The sequence below is a fragment of the Triturus cristatus genome, chromosome 4_2 (genome assembly GCF_964204655.1).
Source record: "Triturus cristatus chromosome 4_2, aTriCri1.1, whole genome shotgun sequence".
In the NCBI taxonomy this organism is placed as follows: domain Eukaryota; kingdom Metazoa; phylum Chordata; class Amphibia; order Caudata; family Salamandridae; genus Triturus; species Triturus cristatus.
Window position 1 is genome coordinate 836862484 of NC_140586.1, and position 17755 is coordinate 836880238.

General features: G+C 45.2%; 1 protein-coding gene across 1 annotated transcript in view; it reads left to right on the forward strand.

Moving 5' to 3' along the window:
* Positions 1–17755, forward strand: part of ZSWIM5 (zinc finger SWIM-type containing 5) — a 390515-nt gene that overhangs the window by 318821 nt on the left and 53939 nt on the right. Inside the window, exon 12 of the mRNA XM_085602808.1 lies at positions 13470–13633. Within this exon, the coding sequence (XP_085458934.1) occupies positions 13470–13633 (164 nt within the window). The remainder of the gene's footprint in view (positions 1–13469; positions 13634–17755) is intronic.

Sequence of the window (17755 nt, forward strand, 5' to 3'; positions counted from 1 at the left end):
CCTGTCTGAGAGGCTGCCTAGGCTGCCACCCAGCAGACATGTTACTGGACCCCTGGGTAGAGCGCTATCCGCTCTCATGGGTCTGCAACAATGCACATCCTGGGCGAGGTGCTAGGTCTCCACCCCCAGGATGAGCAGGGGAAGCTTCAAAGGCCGCCTTTGTGAGCTTCAAAGGCCACTTGCTGTACAGAGCAACAGGCCCCCACCGGTTCTGACCCCCACTCTGGCGGGAAGATCGGCGGGAAAACCTAAGTGAGGAAAGGGGGTGTGCCAGCCTCTGCCAACCCCACCCCTCAGGTGGGGGAGGCGAGTTGAAGCACAACTCCGGGCTCTCGCCATCTTGAGGATGGGGAGCCATACTCAATCAGGACTAGGCTCCTGCCCCCCTCCCACTGGAGAGTGGCAGGCTAGGGGGTGTACCCATCCCAGGGAATGGACCCATTTAGTTTTTAGGGGCACCCTGAACCTTCCTTCCTCAGATCCCGAATCCAAAACAAGCAAGAAGAACAAGAAGAAAGACCTGCCGTGCAGCTGCTAACAAGAGGACAACACCAACTGACTTGGCCCCAGCCCTACAGGCCTGTCGACCCTCAAACCTGCTCCTGCTAAAACCCGTCGTCTCCAGTGGTCAGCAACCTCGAAACCCCATAGGACCTGGCTGCCTTGTGACTCTAAAAGACTGGGACTCCCACAAGCAGTGTTTCTGCTCAAAGCAAGTAACAAACCCCTGGTGCCAGCCAGGAACCGCGACTACTGCACACTCTGCACCCGCCAAGCCCGGCCTGTTCCTGAGTGAACAAAGACCCCGAGAACATCCCCCCAGCGACTGTGACCAAGAATCCAGCACCCAAGGACCCTCCTTGATGCTCCAGACGATGCCTACAGCCTCAGAACCAGGGACCCCTCCAACCGCGACCAGCAGACGGTAAGATTTCCCGACGCCAAAAGGCACCCCTGCACCCGGCGCCCTGCCGCCCCCTGTGCCCAACTCCTGGGTGCCTACCTAACCTACAGCTTCCCAACTTACCTCTCGAAGTGGTGGTCTCACCTGAAGAATCTCCGTCCCCGAGCTTGCAGCCTTTGTTCCTCTGCTAACTTCTCCATTGCAATACATTGAGCGCCCGACGGCTCAAAAGCACCCTGCACCCAGCCGCCCGAGTGCCCCTGGAAGTGCAACACCTATCCTATCTTACTTCCCCACTTGCCCTGGGTAAGTGACCAGGAGCCCAGCTCCCACAGCCGCGTGACCTGCCTGCTAGCAGCCACCAACCAAAGGCCCCCTGCCCGCCATAGGCTAACATTGGGCCTAACTCCCTCTGCACCCGGCTGCCCCTGTGCCACTAAGGGTGTAACAACTGTACCTACCTGACCCTGGGAGATCCCTGAGTCTATGCCCAGAACCTTAACTCTGTCAGTCGAGTACTTACCTGAAAGCCGATAACCTACTTTTTCTCTATAGGGTAACATTGACTGGTTTCATTAGGAAATTCTTCTAAGTGTCGTGTTTTTAAACTTTAAAATATTCACAAAAAATCAGCCGATCAACAAAAACGAAAATACTCCCCTGTTATCAGGAGAGATCCTAGTGCTGGATCTTGGTGCCCAGCACTGACCCTGAAAAGTAATTACAACCGTACTTACCAATAACTTGATTTTCCTCCATAGGATAACATTGCCTGGTTTTTGCCAGAAATTCTTCTAAGTGTCGATTTTTGAAACATACAAATATTCCTTAAAAATTGCGTGCAACAAAAATGATTTCTTTCAACTGTTTACAGGAAATGCATCAGGGTTGAATCCAGGATCCAACCCTGAGTAAGAAAATCATACGCAAAGTAATTGAAATTGCATTTACTTAAAAACTCCCATTGAGCTCAATGTTATAATTGTGTTTGAATTGTGTTGCCTATTGCAACAACTGCAACTGTTGCATTTAAAAGTCTATTGCTTATTGAAAGTATACAACTACAGCATTTTATTCTGAGAAGTATTTTGATACCTATTGTTGGTTCTAAAATAAAACTACCATATATTTTTAGATACAAAACCATTGGCCTAGAGTTCAGTTATTGAATGTGTGAGACCATTTGCTGGCTGAGTGTGTGCAACAAATGCTTTACACTGTCCTCTGATACTGCCTTACTGCTCGACCAAGCTACCACTTTAGAGAGTAAGGTTATATCTAACTTTAGCCTCTGCCAAACCTCTGGGGACTGTGGACTCTGTACACCCTGTACCTTACTTTGGTGCAGTATATACAGAGCCACTTTCTTACAAGAAGTCAATGAGGAATTTTAATTCTCACGATTTTTTTATTTTAAATCTCCCACGTCCCTGCCCTTAAATGTTGGCATGTATGGTCATGTCACTTTCACTACCCCAGGCATTTTGGTGAGTGAACGTCCATGTGAAGTCTTTGTCGCGATTGTAGCAATAAGTGCATGTTTAATGCTGAAGCCACATTGTAATCACATTATTGCACACACAATGTACAATAAACACATGCTGGACATATGCAGATATGCAGGAGCCACATGCCTGAGATGGCAGCTATGCAAACAATGCACAGAAAGCACACTATGGTGTTTGTTGCTATGAACATGGCACTCCATGGAACTTCTGTTATGGAGGGATGTGCACTCAGTACCGAAGCTGAGCATGAGGAGCAGGTGCCACTGAAACTATGCATGAGGCACATCTTTACACGCTGTCTGGGAATGTTAGACGCTGCAGATGAGTTTAGCAACTAACATTTCAAGGCAATCTTTGAGAAACGTATAATGAAGATAATAGTTAAACAGAAAATGAAAACAAATAATGGTGTACAGAATGTGTGTCTATAAAACGGGTGACTCGGTGAGTAAGAAAGTGTTACTATTGAAAAAGAAATAGTACAATATTAAAACTAGAACGGAAAACGGGGGATGGCGATTGGTAAATTATGCACAGGTCACTGTACCCCCAAGCCGCCGTGTGACTGAATGGAAATGAAATTTGGATATTGCCAAACAGTAACAGAAAAATGTTGGATGCATGCACGTGCACTAGAGGTGCTTTCGCAGATTCCGGACTTTACCTACTTTTCCAGCTGTAGGAAATGTAGGATTGTGGATGAGAATTTGACGGTAACATTGCCGCAACCTTTCTTCCTCTGAAGAGAAGTAACCCTTCCTTGCCCAGTTATTTGAGGCAACCCTCCCCCATACTCCTGTTGAGCTGTGGGTGAGAGGCTCTTTTGTCAGCCTCTGCTGTCAGACTGTGGCAGAGAATCAGGTGTGAATGTGCTCGATTCAGAGTTCAGCATAACAAAGGGTCGTCAGCTCCATTCAGACCTGTTCCACTCCCTGGCACCGGAGCCCACAGAGCAGCAAACAACTGCTCCCCTTAACGAAGCCATATGCAGGCGAGATTAGCAATTTAAATTCCGGGTTATATTAAACTGTAACTTGAAGGAGATATTTCGTACTAGTTTCTAACATGTTCTCAAGTGGAAAAAAAACATTTTCAGCACCGCATTTATTTAATTCTTTCACCCTTTTACCATGCAATACGACTAAGCCTACTTTAGAGGCAGGTGTCCAACAAAAGAATGGCAAGTGCACCTAATCATGTGACTCAATTTAAAGACTATTTTCTGTTTTACGACAACATATATTTCTCATATCAGGCCCTCTTTCGCCATATATACAATACTGTGATGCTGCAAGTTGCTAGTTATCTACATTTTACTGCTACACTAATTTGTTTACAATTCTAAAATGTTTAGCGCTCAGGTAATGGGCACAGCAGCAATCTGAATTTGAGAAATCTAGGATGAATAGTCACACGAATAGCATAGTTAATGGCTGAGCATAAAGCCAGGTTAATTGTAGTTCCATGTCTGTTAAATGCCTGTATACAAATAAGCATCCAAAGTCTGTAATGTAGATTGTGAACTGTGAAAAATGAATCTTGACAGGATGATGTAAAATGCTAGAATTTGCACCTTGTCATCTGGGTTGCAACTGAGTGTTCTGTACTAGACAAAAAACATTTTGCAGATTGTGCACGTCGCTTTATCTGCACTCTTCACTATTACTCTCCAAGTTCCTATCACACCCTGGTTTCTGCATTACCGTCACCACGGATGCTGCACATACGTTTCTGAGTAAAGCTCCCCCTTTTTGAGAAGCTCCTGCTACAATGAAAGTGTTTTCAGTATAACGTCTAGCTATTCCTGGAAATTACAGGTCTGAGCTTCATTGAACAGATGATTTGCTGATGGGTTGCAGTCAGCCACTGTGGATTGAGACAAGAGGAATTATGGGCAGAGGTAGACAATGACAACGAGAAGGGAGAGGCTGACGTGGGCATACATAAACATAGAGTGGTGAATGGAGAACACATGGACACAGGAGACACAGGGAAAATTAGACAATAAAACATGGATCAGGTAGACACAAGGGCATCCATTAAAACAGAGAGACATATATGCGAAAACAGACACAGGAAGTCAAAAGAACATTGAGCTGCATAGACAGTGACATGGTGAGATGGACATGGACAAATATTAACATAGGGAGACAGGGACATAGAAAGACGTGCATATGGGAGGCATGGGGTCAGCCGGAAAACACTTTTGGACAGCGAGAGACAATTGCATTGAGACAGGGTTGCATTGATTCCAGTACATTGAGACACAAACATTGGGACATGAAGAAATGTGTCCTGGCGAAGAGACACTCGAACAGGTAGTCACAAATTCCAAGACATGTCCTTAGACCAGGGCAATGGTAGAGAGACGGTACAGATAGCAAGGCAAACATATATCACAATGGGACATTGTAACTTTGACACTAGTTTAGGGAATCAAAAACCTTTAAGATAGCAATAGAGAAACACTAGGAAGATATATAAGGGCCTGATTCACAAATATAACTTTCACTTTAGAAAAAATGTAGAATTTTGAGAAAGTCTACTTTTTGGCTAATCACAAAATTCGAGTGTAAGTTACGCTTTTGAGTACATTTACACTTAGATTTTCTGAATAGTCAAAAATCATTAAACTGATTCAGAAGTGTAAATGACTCAAAAGTATAAATTACTCAAAAGTGTACAGGCCCCAGCCCCTTCGGCTTGGAGGAGACATGTATTGGGAATTGAGTAGTAAACATACTCAAATGTTTAATTACTCAAAATTGTGAACAGCTAAAAAGTAGTAAACTTACTCAAATGTTTAATTACTCAAAATTGTAAGTTACTTTTGTAAATCAGGCTGATACACTTGGGCGCAGAGACATGGGAATTAGGACCAGGGGCCACATGTATGACCATTTTTAATGGTCACAAACTGAGATGCGGGGCATCTGCTAAAAAGGGTTGTTGCATGTATCAACCCTATTTTGCAAGTCGGTAGCCTGTCACGGACTAGCAAAATAGGATTTGCGAGTTGGTATTAGGAAGGGGTGTGCCAAGGGCATCCCTTTCTAAAGGCAAGTCGCAAGGGCATGTACGATTGTATTGTGACCCGAATGCAGTTGCAAAACAATCGCAGTATACTGCCTACTTTGAGTAGGTGGTAAGCCGCTCACAAACTGGAAGAGGTCCCCAAGGGACCCCTTCCCAATTGGGACTGGCAGCAAAAATGGTTTTTTAGAGCAGGCAGTGGTCCCATAGACCACTGCCTACTCTTAAAAAAGTGAAACTGAAACATTTCATTTTTGGTTTTGAAACGCATCACATTTTCCTTTTAGTAAAACAGGCTGCATTTTTTAAAAAAAGTTGCTCTATTTTAAAAGCAAACACAAAAATGGGGGTCTGCTGTCCCTAGCAGGCTACCATCCCTGTGTTATTGCCCATTCCCAATGGGTCGCAAATTGCAACCTGCCTCATAAATATTGATGAGGTAGGTCAGTTGCGACCCCATTGGGAATTGCAAAATGCGTCTGAGACACATTACTACATTTTCTTTTACGACTCACTAATTGAAAGTGATTAAAATTTACAAATTGCGAATCGCAAATGAAAATGGTCGTACATGTGGCCGAAAGGGGCATAAATAGCACTTTTGATCACACTGCATCATAACCCAAACAACCTTCAGGTCTCAACAGTATTGAATAATGTAAGTGCAGCAGCCTTGCTGATCAGTGTTGGTAATGTACAATACAAGTGCAGCAGCCTTGCTGATCAGTGTTGGTAATGTACAATACAAGTGCAGCAGCCTTGCTGATCAGTGTTGGTAATGTACAATACAAGTGCAGCAGCCTTGCTGATCAGTGTTGGTAATGTACAATACAAGTGCAGCAGTCCTCCTCTGATGTGTTAGAAATGTGCAATGAAAGTACTGCACTACTTGCAAGTCTTGGCACACACTGCTGAGAAGTGTTGGTGGTATCCACTAAACATATGGGAGCTTCACTGAAAAAGGTGTCCCTGGCTGTTCTGAACTGGAAAAAATACATTCAACTGTCCACTCAAAATAGGTTGGATTGTCTGATGCACCGAGTCCACTGGTACATCCTGCGCAAACACTGCTATCGGAAACATAATGGCCGTCCTGACTATAAATTAAGCATCAGTTTGGCAGGCAGGGTACTATGCCACTTTTGGGTCAAGGTGCCCTCTCTGCCAAAATCAAAATCAGTCTATGTTCTTCCAGATAACCTGCAGACTTGCACAGTTTTGCTACTCCTATTCAATGCTGTCACGCTAACTGCAAACTACTTTAGTTGCAGCTCATTTGTTGGGACACTCCTAGTTTCACATCTTCCTTAAAATCATTACAGCTAGGAATCATGATGTAATATGTGCTTTACAAATGTAGTCAGTGACAGGATGTGTAGTACTAAATTCCTAAAAGGTAGTTCAAATGTTTGTCAGTCTCAGAAATATGTTTTTAATCGATCTATCACAGGTATCAAATGAATAAGACAGCTTGTGAGGTTAATGTGTCTGCTGTAATTGTGCATAACATACCTGCTGTTGATATACAAGAAAGGAAATATCATACCACTCAGTAGTAGGATTTTTCAGGGTGGGTCTGCCTTTTTAGGAGGCAAGTGATTTTTTAGGGTTTAGGGTGGGTGTGGGTTTTTGAGTGGTGAGAGATTTTTTTAAGGTTTAGGGTGGGTATTTTTTTGGGTGGCAAGGGAAATGTTAATGTTTAGGGTGGGTGTGGATTTTTGGGGGCAAGGGATATGTTAGGGTTTTGGGTGGGTATGGATTTTTGGGTGATAAGGTAATTTTTAGGGTTTAGGGTGGGTATGGATTTTTGTGTGGTGAGGGATTTTTTAGGGTTTAGGCTGGTTATGGGTTTTTGGGTGGTAATGAATCATTTAGGTGTAGTGTTTGGATGGGTTTTAGGGTGGCAAGGGAATATTCAGGATGGGTATGGGTTTTTGGGAGGCAAGTGAATTTTTAGGGTTTAGGGTGGGTGTAGTTTTTTGAGTGGTTAGGGATTTTTCAGCATTTGGTATGGGCGTGGGTTTTTGAGTGGCGAAGGAATTTTTAAGGTTTAGAGTGGGTGTGGATTTTTGGGGGTCAAATGTATGGTTTTGGGTGGGTACGGGTTTTTGGATGATAAGTGAATTTTTAAAGATTAGAGGGGATGTGTGTTTTTCGGTTGTAAGGTACTTTTTCGGGTTTAGGTTGGGTATAGGTTTTTGGGTGGCCAGTGAATTTTTATTGGGTTAGGGTGGGTATGGGTTTTTGAGAGGCGAGGAATTAAAGGTTTGGGTAGGTATGCGTTTTTGGCTGGTAAGGGATTTTTGGGGGTTAGGGTCACAAGGAATTTTTAGGGTTTAGCGTGAGAATCGTTTTTTTAGGTGGTAAGGGAATGTTTAGGGCTGAGGGTAGGTATGGGTTTTTGGGTGGCAAGGGATTTGTTAAGGTTTAGTGTGGCAAAGGAATTTGTATTTCTAGGGTGGATATGGGTTTCTGATTGGCAAGGAATTTTTTAGGGTTTAGGGTGTGTATGCTTTTTTGGTAGCAAGGGAATTTTTAAGGTTTAGGGTGGGTGTGAATTTTTGGTGGCAAGGGATATGTTAGGGTTTTGGGTGGGTATGGAATTTTTTAGGGTTTATGCTACGTATGGGTTTTTGAGTGGTAATGCATCATTTAGGTATCGTGGTTGTATGGGTTTTTGGCTGGCAAGGGATTTTTCAGGGTGGGTATGGGTTTTAGCGAGGCAAGTGAATTTAAAGGATTTAGGGTGGGTGTAGGTTTTTGAGTGGTAAGAGATTTTTTAGGGTTTAGGGTGGGTATTGTTTTTGGGTGTCAAGGGAAATTTTAAGGATTAGGTTGGGTGTGGATTTTTGGGGGCAAGTGATATGTTAGGGTTTTGGGCGGGTATGGGTTTTTGGGTGATAAGGTCATTTTTAGGATTTAGGGTGGGTATGACTTTTTGGGTGGTGAGGATTTTTATAGGGTTTAGGCTGGGCATGGGTTTTTGGGTGGTAATGAATCATTTAGGTGTAGTGTTTGTATGGGTTTTTTGGGAGGCAAGTGAATTTTTAGGGTTGAGGGTGGATGTAGGTTTTTTAGTGGTAAGGGATTTTTCAGCATTTGGTATGGGTGTGGGCTTTTAAGTGTCAAAGGAATTTTTAAGGTTTAGAGTGGGTGTGGATTTTTGGGGGGCAAGGAAAATTTATGGTTTTGACTGGGAATGAGTTTTTAGATAATTTAATTTTTAGGGATTAGAGTGGATGTGTGTTTTTCGGTGGTAAGATACGTTTTCGGGTTTAGGTTGGGTATTGTTTTTTGGGTGACCAGTGAATTTTTATGGGGTTAAGGTGGGTATGGGTTTTTGAGAGGCGAGGAATTTTTTAAGGTTAGCGTAGGTATGGGTTTTTGGGTGGTAAGGGATTTTTGGGGTTTAGGGTGCAAGTAGGTTTTTGAGTCATAAGGGATTTTTCAGCAATTAGGATGGGTGTGGGTTTTGAAGTGACAAAGGATTTTTCAGGGTGGGTATGGGTTTTTGGGAGGCAAGTTAATGCTTAGGGTTTACGTTTGGTGCAGGTTTTTGTGTTGTAAAAGATTTTCTAGGGTTTAGGGTGGGTATGAGTTTTATGGGTGGCAAGGGAATTTTTTGTGTTTAGGGTGGGTGTGAGATTTTTGGTGGCAAGGGATATTGTACATTTTACAGTGTGTATGGGTTTTTGGGTTGCAAGGGAATTTTTAACGTTTAGGGTGGGTGTGGGTATTTTGGTGGAAGGGATGTTTTAGGATTTAGGGTGGGCTTGGGTTTCGGGTGGCAAGGGAACATTTAGGGATTAGGTCTGGTATGGGTTTTTTTGGTGGTAATGAATCATTTAAGGTTCAGTGTTTGTGTGGGTGTTTGGGTCACAAGGGATTTTTTATGGTGGGTTTGCGTTTTTGGGTGGCAAGTGAATTTTTGTGGTTTAGGTGAGTGTAGGTTTTTGAGTGATAAGGGATTTTTAGGGTTTAGGGGGATGGGTTTTATGGGTTTCAATGGAATTTTGCATTTAGGATGGGTGCCGTATTTTTGGTGGTAGGGGATTTTGTAGGATTTATGGTGTGTATGGCTTTTTGAGTCTCAAGGGGATTTTTAGGGTTTAGGGTTGGTGTGGGCTTTTGTTCGGCAAGGGAATTTTTAGGGTTTAGGGTGAGTATAGCTTTTCAGGTGATAAAGGCTTTTAGGGTTCAGGGTGGGTATGGTAATTTTGGTTGGCAATTAAGTTTTTAGAGTTGGTGTGGGTATATGGGTGTTAAGGGATTTTTAGGGTTTAGGGTAGGTGTGGATTTTTCGGTAGCAAGGGAAATTTTAGGGTTTAGGGTGGGTATGGGATATTAGGTGCAAGGTAATTTTTAGTGTTTAGTGTGGGTATAGGTTATTAGGTGGCAAGGGAACTTTCAGCATTTAGGATGGGTGTGGAAAAGGAATTTTTAATGTTTAGAGTGGGTGTGGATTTTCGGGTGGTAAGGGATTTCTTAGGGTTTAGGGTGGGTATGGGTTTTTGGATGATAAGGGAATTTTTAGGGATTAGAGTGGATGTGTGTTTTTGGGTGGTAAGGTACTTTTCAGGATTAGGTTGGGTATGTTTATTTGGGTGGACAGTGAATTTTTATGGGGTTAGGGTGGGTTTGGATTTTTGGGAGGTTAGGGATTTTTTAATGGTAGGGTTTTTGGGTGGTACGGGAATTTTTGGGGTTAGGTTCGCAAGGAGTTGTAGCGTGGGTATCGTTTTTTAGGTGGTAAGGGAATGTTTAGGGCTTAGGGTGGGTATGGGTCTTTAGGTGGCAAGGGATATTTTAGGGTTTAGGGTGGCGAGGCAATTTTTACTTTTAGGGTGGGTATGGGTTTTTGATTGGCAAGGGATTTTTTAGGGTTTAAGGTTGGTCTGGCGTTTTGGGTAGCAAGGGAAATTTTAAGGTTTAGGGTGGGTGTGGACTTTTGGGGCATAGGAAATGTTGTCGTTTTGGGTGAGTATGGGTTTTTGGGTGAGAAGGGAATTTTTAGGGTTTAGGGTGGGTATGTATTTTTGGGTGGTAAGGGATTTCTTAGGGTTTAGGCAGGGTATGGGTTTTTGGGTGGTAATGAATCGTTTTAGAGTAGTGTTTGTATGGGTCTTTGGGTGGCAAGGGATTTTTCAGGGTGGGTATGGGTTTTTGTGAGGCAAGTGAACTTTTAGGGTTTAGGGTGGGTGTAGGTTTTTGAGTGGTAAGGGATTTTTTAGCATTTGGGATGGTTGTGGGTTTTTTAGTGGCAAAGGAATTTTTAGGATTTAGAATGGGTGTGGATTTTTGGGGGAAGGGACTTTTATGGTTTTGGGTGGGTATGGGTTTTTGGATGATAAGGGAATTTTTAGGGATTAGAGTGGATGTGTGTTTTTGGGTGGTAAGGTACTTTTTCGGGTTTAAGTTGGGTATAGTTTTTTGGATGGCCAGTGAATTTTTATGGGTTTAGGGTGGGTGTTGGTTTTTGGGAGGTGAGGGATTTTTTAAGGTTAGGGCAGGTATGGGTTTTTGGGTGGTAAGGGATTTTTGGGGATAGGGTCGCAAGGAATTTTTAGGGTTTAGCGGGAGTTTTGTTTTTGTGGGTGGTAAGGGAATGTTTAGGGCTTAGGGTGGGTATAGATTTTTGGGTGACAAGGGATTTGTTAAGGTTTAGGGTGGCAAGGGAATTTTTATTTCTAAGGTGGTTATGGGTTTCTGATTGACAAGGGATTTTTTAGGGTTTAGGGTGGGCATGGGTTTTTGGTGGCAAGGGAACATTTAGGGGTTAGGGCTGGTATGGGTGTTTTAGGTGCCAATTAATCATTTAAGGTTTAGTATTTGTATGGGTATTTGGGTCACAAGGGATTTTTTATGGTGGGTGTGGGTTTTTGGATGGCAAGGGAATGTTTGGGGTTTAGGTGGGTGTAGGTTTTTGAGGGGACTTGGAGATTTCTATGATCTCACACATTCTCTTTGGCATCCATGGCAATATTATAGTCACACACGATCTCTGTAGGGACCTTGACATCTCTATAATCACACACTATCTCTGTGGGGAGCTGGGCATGTCTATAATCACACACTATCTCTGTGAGGACCTCGACATCTCTATAATCACACACTATCTCTGTGGGGACCTCGACATCTCTATAATCACACACTATCTCTGTGGGGACCTTGACATCTCTATAATCACACACTATCTCTGTGGGGAGCTGGGCATGTCTATAATCACACACTATCTCTGTGGGGACCTCGACATCTCTATAATCACACACTATCTCTGTGGGGACCTCGACATCTCTATAATCACACACTATCTCTGTGGGGACAATGGTAATAATATAGTTACACACCAGCTCTGTGGGGACTTGAGCATTCTTGTAATTACATGCAAGCTCTGTTTTGGCTTGAGCATCATCAGCTTTGCATTCTCTGTATGGGGCTTTGTGAATATTGAAAAGTAGTAAAGTTAGACTTTTGGTCTAAATTTACCTTTGTGAATACTGAAAAGTAGAAAAGTTAGATTTTTTTGTCTAAGTTTACCTTTTTGAACTGGGCCCTATTTTAATGAGGACTTCAACACAATCACCTTCATGCACTATCTATGTGGGAACTTAAACATCGCTATAATAACACACTATCTTTGTGAGGACTTGAACATCACTATAATAACACACCATCTTTGTGGGGACTTTAACTTCTCTATGATAACACACTATCTCTGTGGGGACTTACACATTGCTATAATAACATATCATCTCTGTGGGGACTTGAGCATTCCTATGATTACACGCAACCTTTGTGTGGACTTGAACATTATTAGCTTCACACTCTTTATATGTACACACTATTTCTATGGACACTTAAACACAATTATCTTCACCCACTATCTCTGTGGGGACTTGAACACTTATTTTGGCAAAAATGTAAGCAGCTAATCAAGCTCTGGGTTCCACTTGACCATATTCCTTAGTTCCGTATGTGAATTTCTTTATGTGTTAGTTCCCTTATCTCCTAAGATTTTAAGCACTGATAAATAGGTTAAATACAGCTTTAAGGGTCTTTCTTTAAGCATGATATGATATTTTCTGGCACATTAACATGATCTGTCTATAATGTATACCCCTAGTATATATGCAGCAATTCATATATGAATAGATTATAATGTGTATATTGTTGATAAAATAAACATTTAGCCATGTGCCTTCAACTGTATTCATTCACAAATAGTGTTACGGACTAGGTCCCCACAAGGATGGTAGCACGTGTTCAAGTCCCCGCAAGTATGGTGCTGTGCGCACGATTAAATAACAACATATTTGCAAATTTGAAGCAGGATCCTGTATCATGAATTTTTTCTTAACGTTTTTCTGTTATTAGTGTATTTTAAAAACATTGGGAAAGGTTAGTCCCCACAAGGCAGGTATTCGCACATAGTCCCCACAAGGATGGTAACACGTGTATGTGTGTGTGTGTGTGTGTATATATGTATGTATATATATATATATATATTCTGAACTGAACCACACTGCCTCATTTTAACACAATAGATTGGCCTTACGTCCATACTGTGCTGCACAAAGGTTTTTAAAATTTGCTAACATCATTGGTATCACCACCAAGACTTTTTTAAAGAATCCTTGTGGTTATATTCAACAGATGCTATTAGGCCAGTACTCTACTCTAAAAACTGTTCCCTCTCCAGACTCCAGTGCAGTTGACCATCGATCATCATTATGGGCAGCTCAGTATCTTAACCACAGTCTGATATCGAAGGTCGCGGTCAAGATCTTGAGGTTTACAAACAATTGCTGTTACATGGAAAAAACGCCCCATCATGTGTCTATGAAAGCTAAGTGGGACACAAACGTTGTAAAACTTATGTGAAGCATCGCTCAAGATGTGCTAGTACGAGAACTGATGCACACTCAGATTTCCAGGTGACAATAAGTGCAATATAAATGTTTTGATCAACGCTTGATTAATCGTATAACTGTTTGCTACTGATTTGTTTTCTCTCCTTTGTTTAGGGGACATGCTGCGGTTACGCACAGTTCTTGAGGCCATACAAAAGAATATCCACTCCTCCTCCCTTATTTTCAAGCTGGCACAGGATGCTTTTAAAATCGCCACTCCCACCGACAACAACTCTGACACCACCTTACTGAATGTGGCGCTGGAGTTAGGGCTACAGGTAAATTTTACCTCTTACCTCTTAATGCTGGTGTTCAGCTCTGATCCTTGAACACTGCAAATAAATGCAATATTTATAATCTCTAAATTGAGTGTTTGAGATAATTGTACTTGGTCTGTCAAACTTTTTTTTGCCTATCCAGCATTTCCAAGTGGCTGTGCATCAGATGTCAGAGCTTGCCATTCCCACTTCAGAGCATGCCTTTTTATATCATTGTGTAGCTCCATCACGAGCAAATTAGTAGACATGGGACTTATATTAGCAAAACGAGAAATCACGAAGAGGTGGAAGGCAACAGTGGGCCCCACTAGTAAACGATGGAAGGGGGAATTTCTTAAATGGGCCACCAGCGAGGGCGCGCTGCGGTATCAATGGGCTCATAGGCGCAATGATAAGGTGCTAGAGGCGGCAGCTGCGTGGGAGGCGTTAGTGCAGGCACTGCGAGATTATGAGCCAGGCGCGGATGGAGTCGACCGAACCGGGGATGAGGGGACGACCCCGGAGCAAACTGGGCACCTCACATAACTCGACACATTGGTATTCCTTGGGCTGTACGATATTAGAGGGCAGAGATGGCCGCATGCGTTGCTGAGGAGGACTGAGGGAGGGGGAGGGAATCTAGAAGTTTTGCAGCGTGAATCTTTCTGGATTCACTATGCTGTGCATTATTCCGCGATCTTGTGGTTGGGTCCGGATTCGTAGTCTTTCTTTCTTTTTTTTTGTTTTTTTTTTTGTTTTTGTAGCCCAGGTGGGCGTCGACGACCACCATTTGGTGCACCTTCCGTGACGTCGTCGTGCTTCCTGCGGAAGTCCCACCTTTGGGGCGCCATCTTCAGATTCTTTTTTCCGCCGTTGGGTCTGGATCGTCATCGAGAAGCTCCAGAGTTACAACCGAAGAAAGAAGAAAGGAAAGCGAGTTTCGTCGACAAATATATCGGAGTTTCACAGGAAGGAGGTTATTTCATCAGCAGCGCGAAGAAAGGAGGTTCAGCGCCCTTTTTTCTTCGACCTGGGAGAATGCGCACTCAGAGGCCCTGAGCGCAATGGACAAGACGCCATTCAAGTTCTGCCCAAACTGCCACCACAAATTCGCGCAGAAGGACCAGCATCCGGTCTGCAACCTCTGCCTACCGGTCGAACACCAGAGTAAGGACTGCAACGCCTGCTCAGCCTTCGCGCCGAAGACGCTCAGAGTGAGAGATCGGCAGAGAAGAGCCAACGCCAGCATGGAGGGCAAGGGTAAGGCCCCGTCGCTCTACGATCTGGGCCTCTCCTCGGACGACGAGGACAACGTCGCCGGGACAGCCGAAAACTTCACGGTCGTAGAGACCGACAAGAAAAAAGAAGACTAGGTAAGAGAATCGTCGAGCGAAAAACAGAAAGTACCTCAAACACGAGGGTGACTCGAAAAAATCTGAGTCTAAGTCCACGAAGGGAGCCCCGGCGCCGAAAATTTCGACGACCAAAGGGGGAACCATGGACAAGAGGCCGAGCGGATCCTTAGAGAAGGACTCCCTGGTGCCGAAAGACGCCGAAAGGCAAGGGTCGTCGAAGACAACCCAGGGAGCGGCCCGATCGACGCTGAAAGAACGGTCGACGTCGACGCAAGTTTCGACGAAAAGACCCGCGGTCGACTCCGAAATCATCTCCGAGATGGATAAAAAGAAAAGGCGGCTCGAGGCCGAAATGGAGAACATCCTTCAAAGGAAGAAGGAGTTTGACGCCAAGATGAAGGAATTCAAGATTCCAACGATTTCATCGGCGGACGTCGTCTAGGTCGAGGAAGAATTCGACACCGAGGGACTAATGAGGGATCTCGAAGAGGAAGACGAGACCTATTATGAAGAGGAAGCCGAGGAAGAAGACCAACAGTCGGTCTACGGCTTGGCACCATCGACCAGCCACGAGATTGAATGGCAGGATCTCGACACCGAGTACCCGGAGGAGTCCGTGGACACGTACCCTTCGAGGCCTTCGCCACCCGACGACATCGGGGTGTACAATATGGTGGTCAGGAGCGCAGCGACAGCCTTCGGCGTCAAACTCGACGAAGAGAAGCCGAAAGCCGATTTTCTCGTCGAGACCCTGCTCCCCATCCAGACAAGGAGCCAGTTCCTCCCCATGCTTCAAAGCGTGATGAATCAGGGGAGAGAAGCCTTCAAGGAACCAGCGACCTGCCGGTCGATCACTCCGAGGACTGAGAAGAAGTATAAGCACTCTTCCCTCGACCCCCCCCTTACATCAAGGGTAGCGTGACCGCAGACTCCATCATAGCGTCCACGGCCAGGAGAAGGGCCAACGTACCAGCAACCTCGGGCCCACCACCTGATAAAGAGAGCAGGAGGATAGACCTCACAGGAAGAAAGGTCGAGAGGAACGCCGCTATGCACTGGCGCATGGTGAACTCCAATGCTCTTCTCAATAGACACCAGTACCAGCACTGGGACGAGATGGGAGAGCTAGTTAAGCATCTCCCCGAAGAATACCGCCAGAGAGCCTCACACCTAGTTGATGAAGGCAAAAACATCGCCAACTCCTGCATAAAGACGGCGTTGGACGGGGCAGAGACTTCAGCAAGACTCATGGCCATAGGGGTCACCGAGAGAAGGCATGCATGGTTAAGAATCTCGGGATTCAAACCGGAGGTGCAGAACAACATCCTTAGCACCCCCTTCAACGGAGAGACACTGTTCGGAGCAACAGTTGACGAGAAGCTCACCCAGCTAAAAAGAGATAACGAAACGGCGAGGTCCATGGGGGCCCTACAGCACAGGGGAATGAGGCGAGGCAACCCCTCAAGGAGACCCTACGGTAGGGGAGGAAACCAGCATGGCCCGTCGCACCAGACGTTCCAGCAGGGTCAGCAGGGTGAAGGTCACGGACAGGGTCAGCAGAAGCAAAACTGGCAGTACCAGCCCCGGGGCCAGTCCTTTCGCGGGAGAGGGAACGGACGTGGTCAGAGAAGGAGAGGGGGGGAGCAGCCCTCATCAAAGTGACTCTGCACGCAGGAGGACGCCTACCCTCGACATGCCCCCAAGGGTGAGGCGCGAAACAGTAACAGCGAGGGGGAGAGAAGGATCAGAAGCCTACGAGCATACAACACCAGTAGGCGGAAGGCTGAGACTCTACCTTCACGAGTGGCAGCGTATAACCACAGACAAGTGGCTACTGAACATCATGCAGTACGGGTACTGCGTAGATTTGGAAAGGAAACCGCCAAACAGGAAGCCAAGGGGAAGGCAAAGATCGGACCAAGAACTGACCCTACTCAGAGAACAAACACGGAAGCTTCTAGAAAAGGGAGCCATAGAGCCAGTGCCGTTCAGAGAACGCAACAAGGGGGTCTACTCAAACTACTTCGTGGTCCCGAAGGTAGACGGGAGCCTCAGACCCATCCTAGACCTGCGATACCTAAACAAGTTCGTCAGAACGCAAAGGTTCAAGATGACTTCGCTGCAGGAGGTGCTGCCCCAAATAAGACACGGAGACTTCATGGTCACCGTGGACCTCAAAGATGCCTACCTGCACATCCCAGTAAACAGAAGACACAAGGGACTTCTAAGGTTCAACATCGACCAGGAACACTACCAGTTCACAAGCCTGGCATTCGGATTAAAATCAGCACCAAGGGTTTTTACAAAATGCCTGTCGGCGGTCGCGGCCCACCTACGGAAGCAGGGGATACACGTCTACCCCTACTTAGACGACTGGCTGGTCAAGGCAAACTCGCGCGAAAAGTGCGCAGCGCACGCAAAACGCGTAACAGACACTCTCACGAACCTGGGGTTCTCAATCCACTGGGGGAAGTCGTCGATGGAACCGGAGCAGGTGAAGATTTTCCCAGGGGCAAAAATCAACTCCCTGAGCGGCACCGTGGTGCCCAGCGACAGGAGGACAGAGGCCCTACTGAAGGAGACGCGGCTCTACCAGAAGGGGCGAGCTCTGACAGTGAGGACGGTGAGTAAATTGATGGGGATGATGGCGTCGTGTATCCAGCTAGTGCCGAATGTACGCTTGCACATGAGACCATTCCAGGAATGGCTACAACAGCAATGGTCACAAGCAAACGGAAGTTGGGAGGATCTAGTGGTTGTTACGCACGCAGTGCAGGAGGAGATAGCT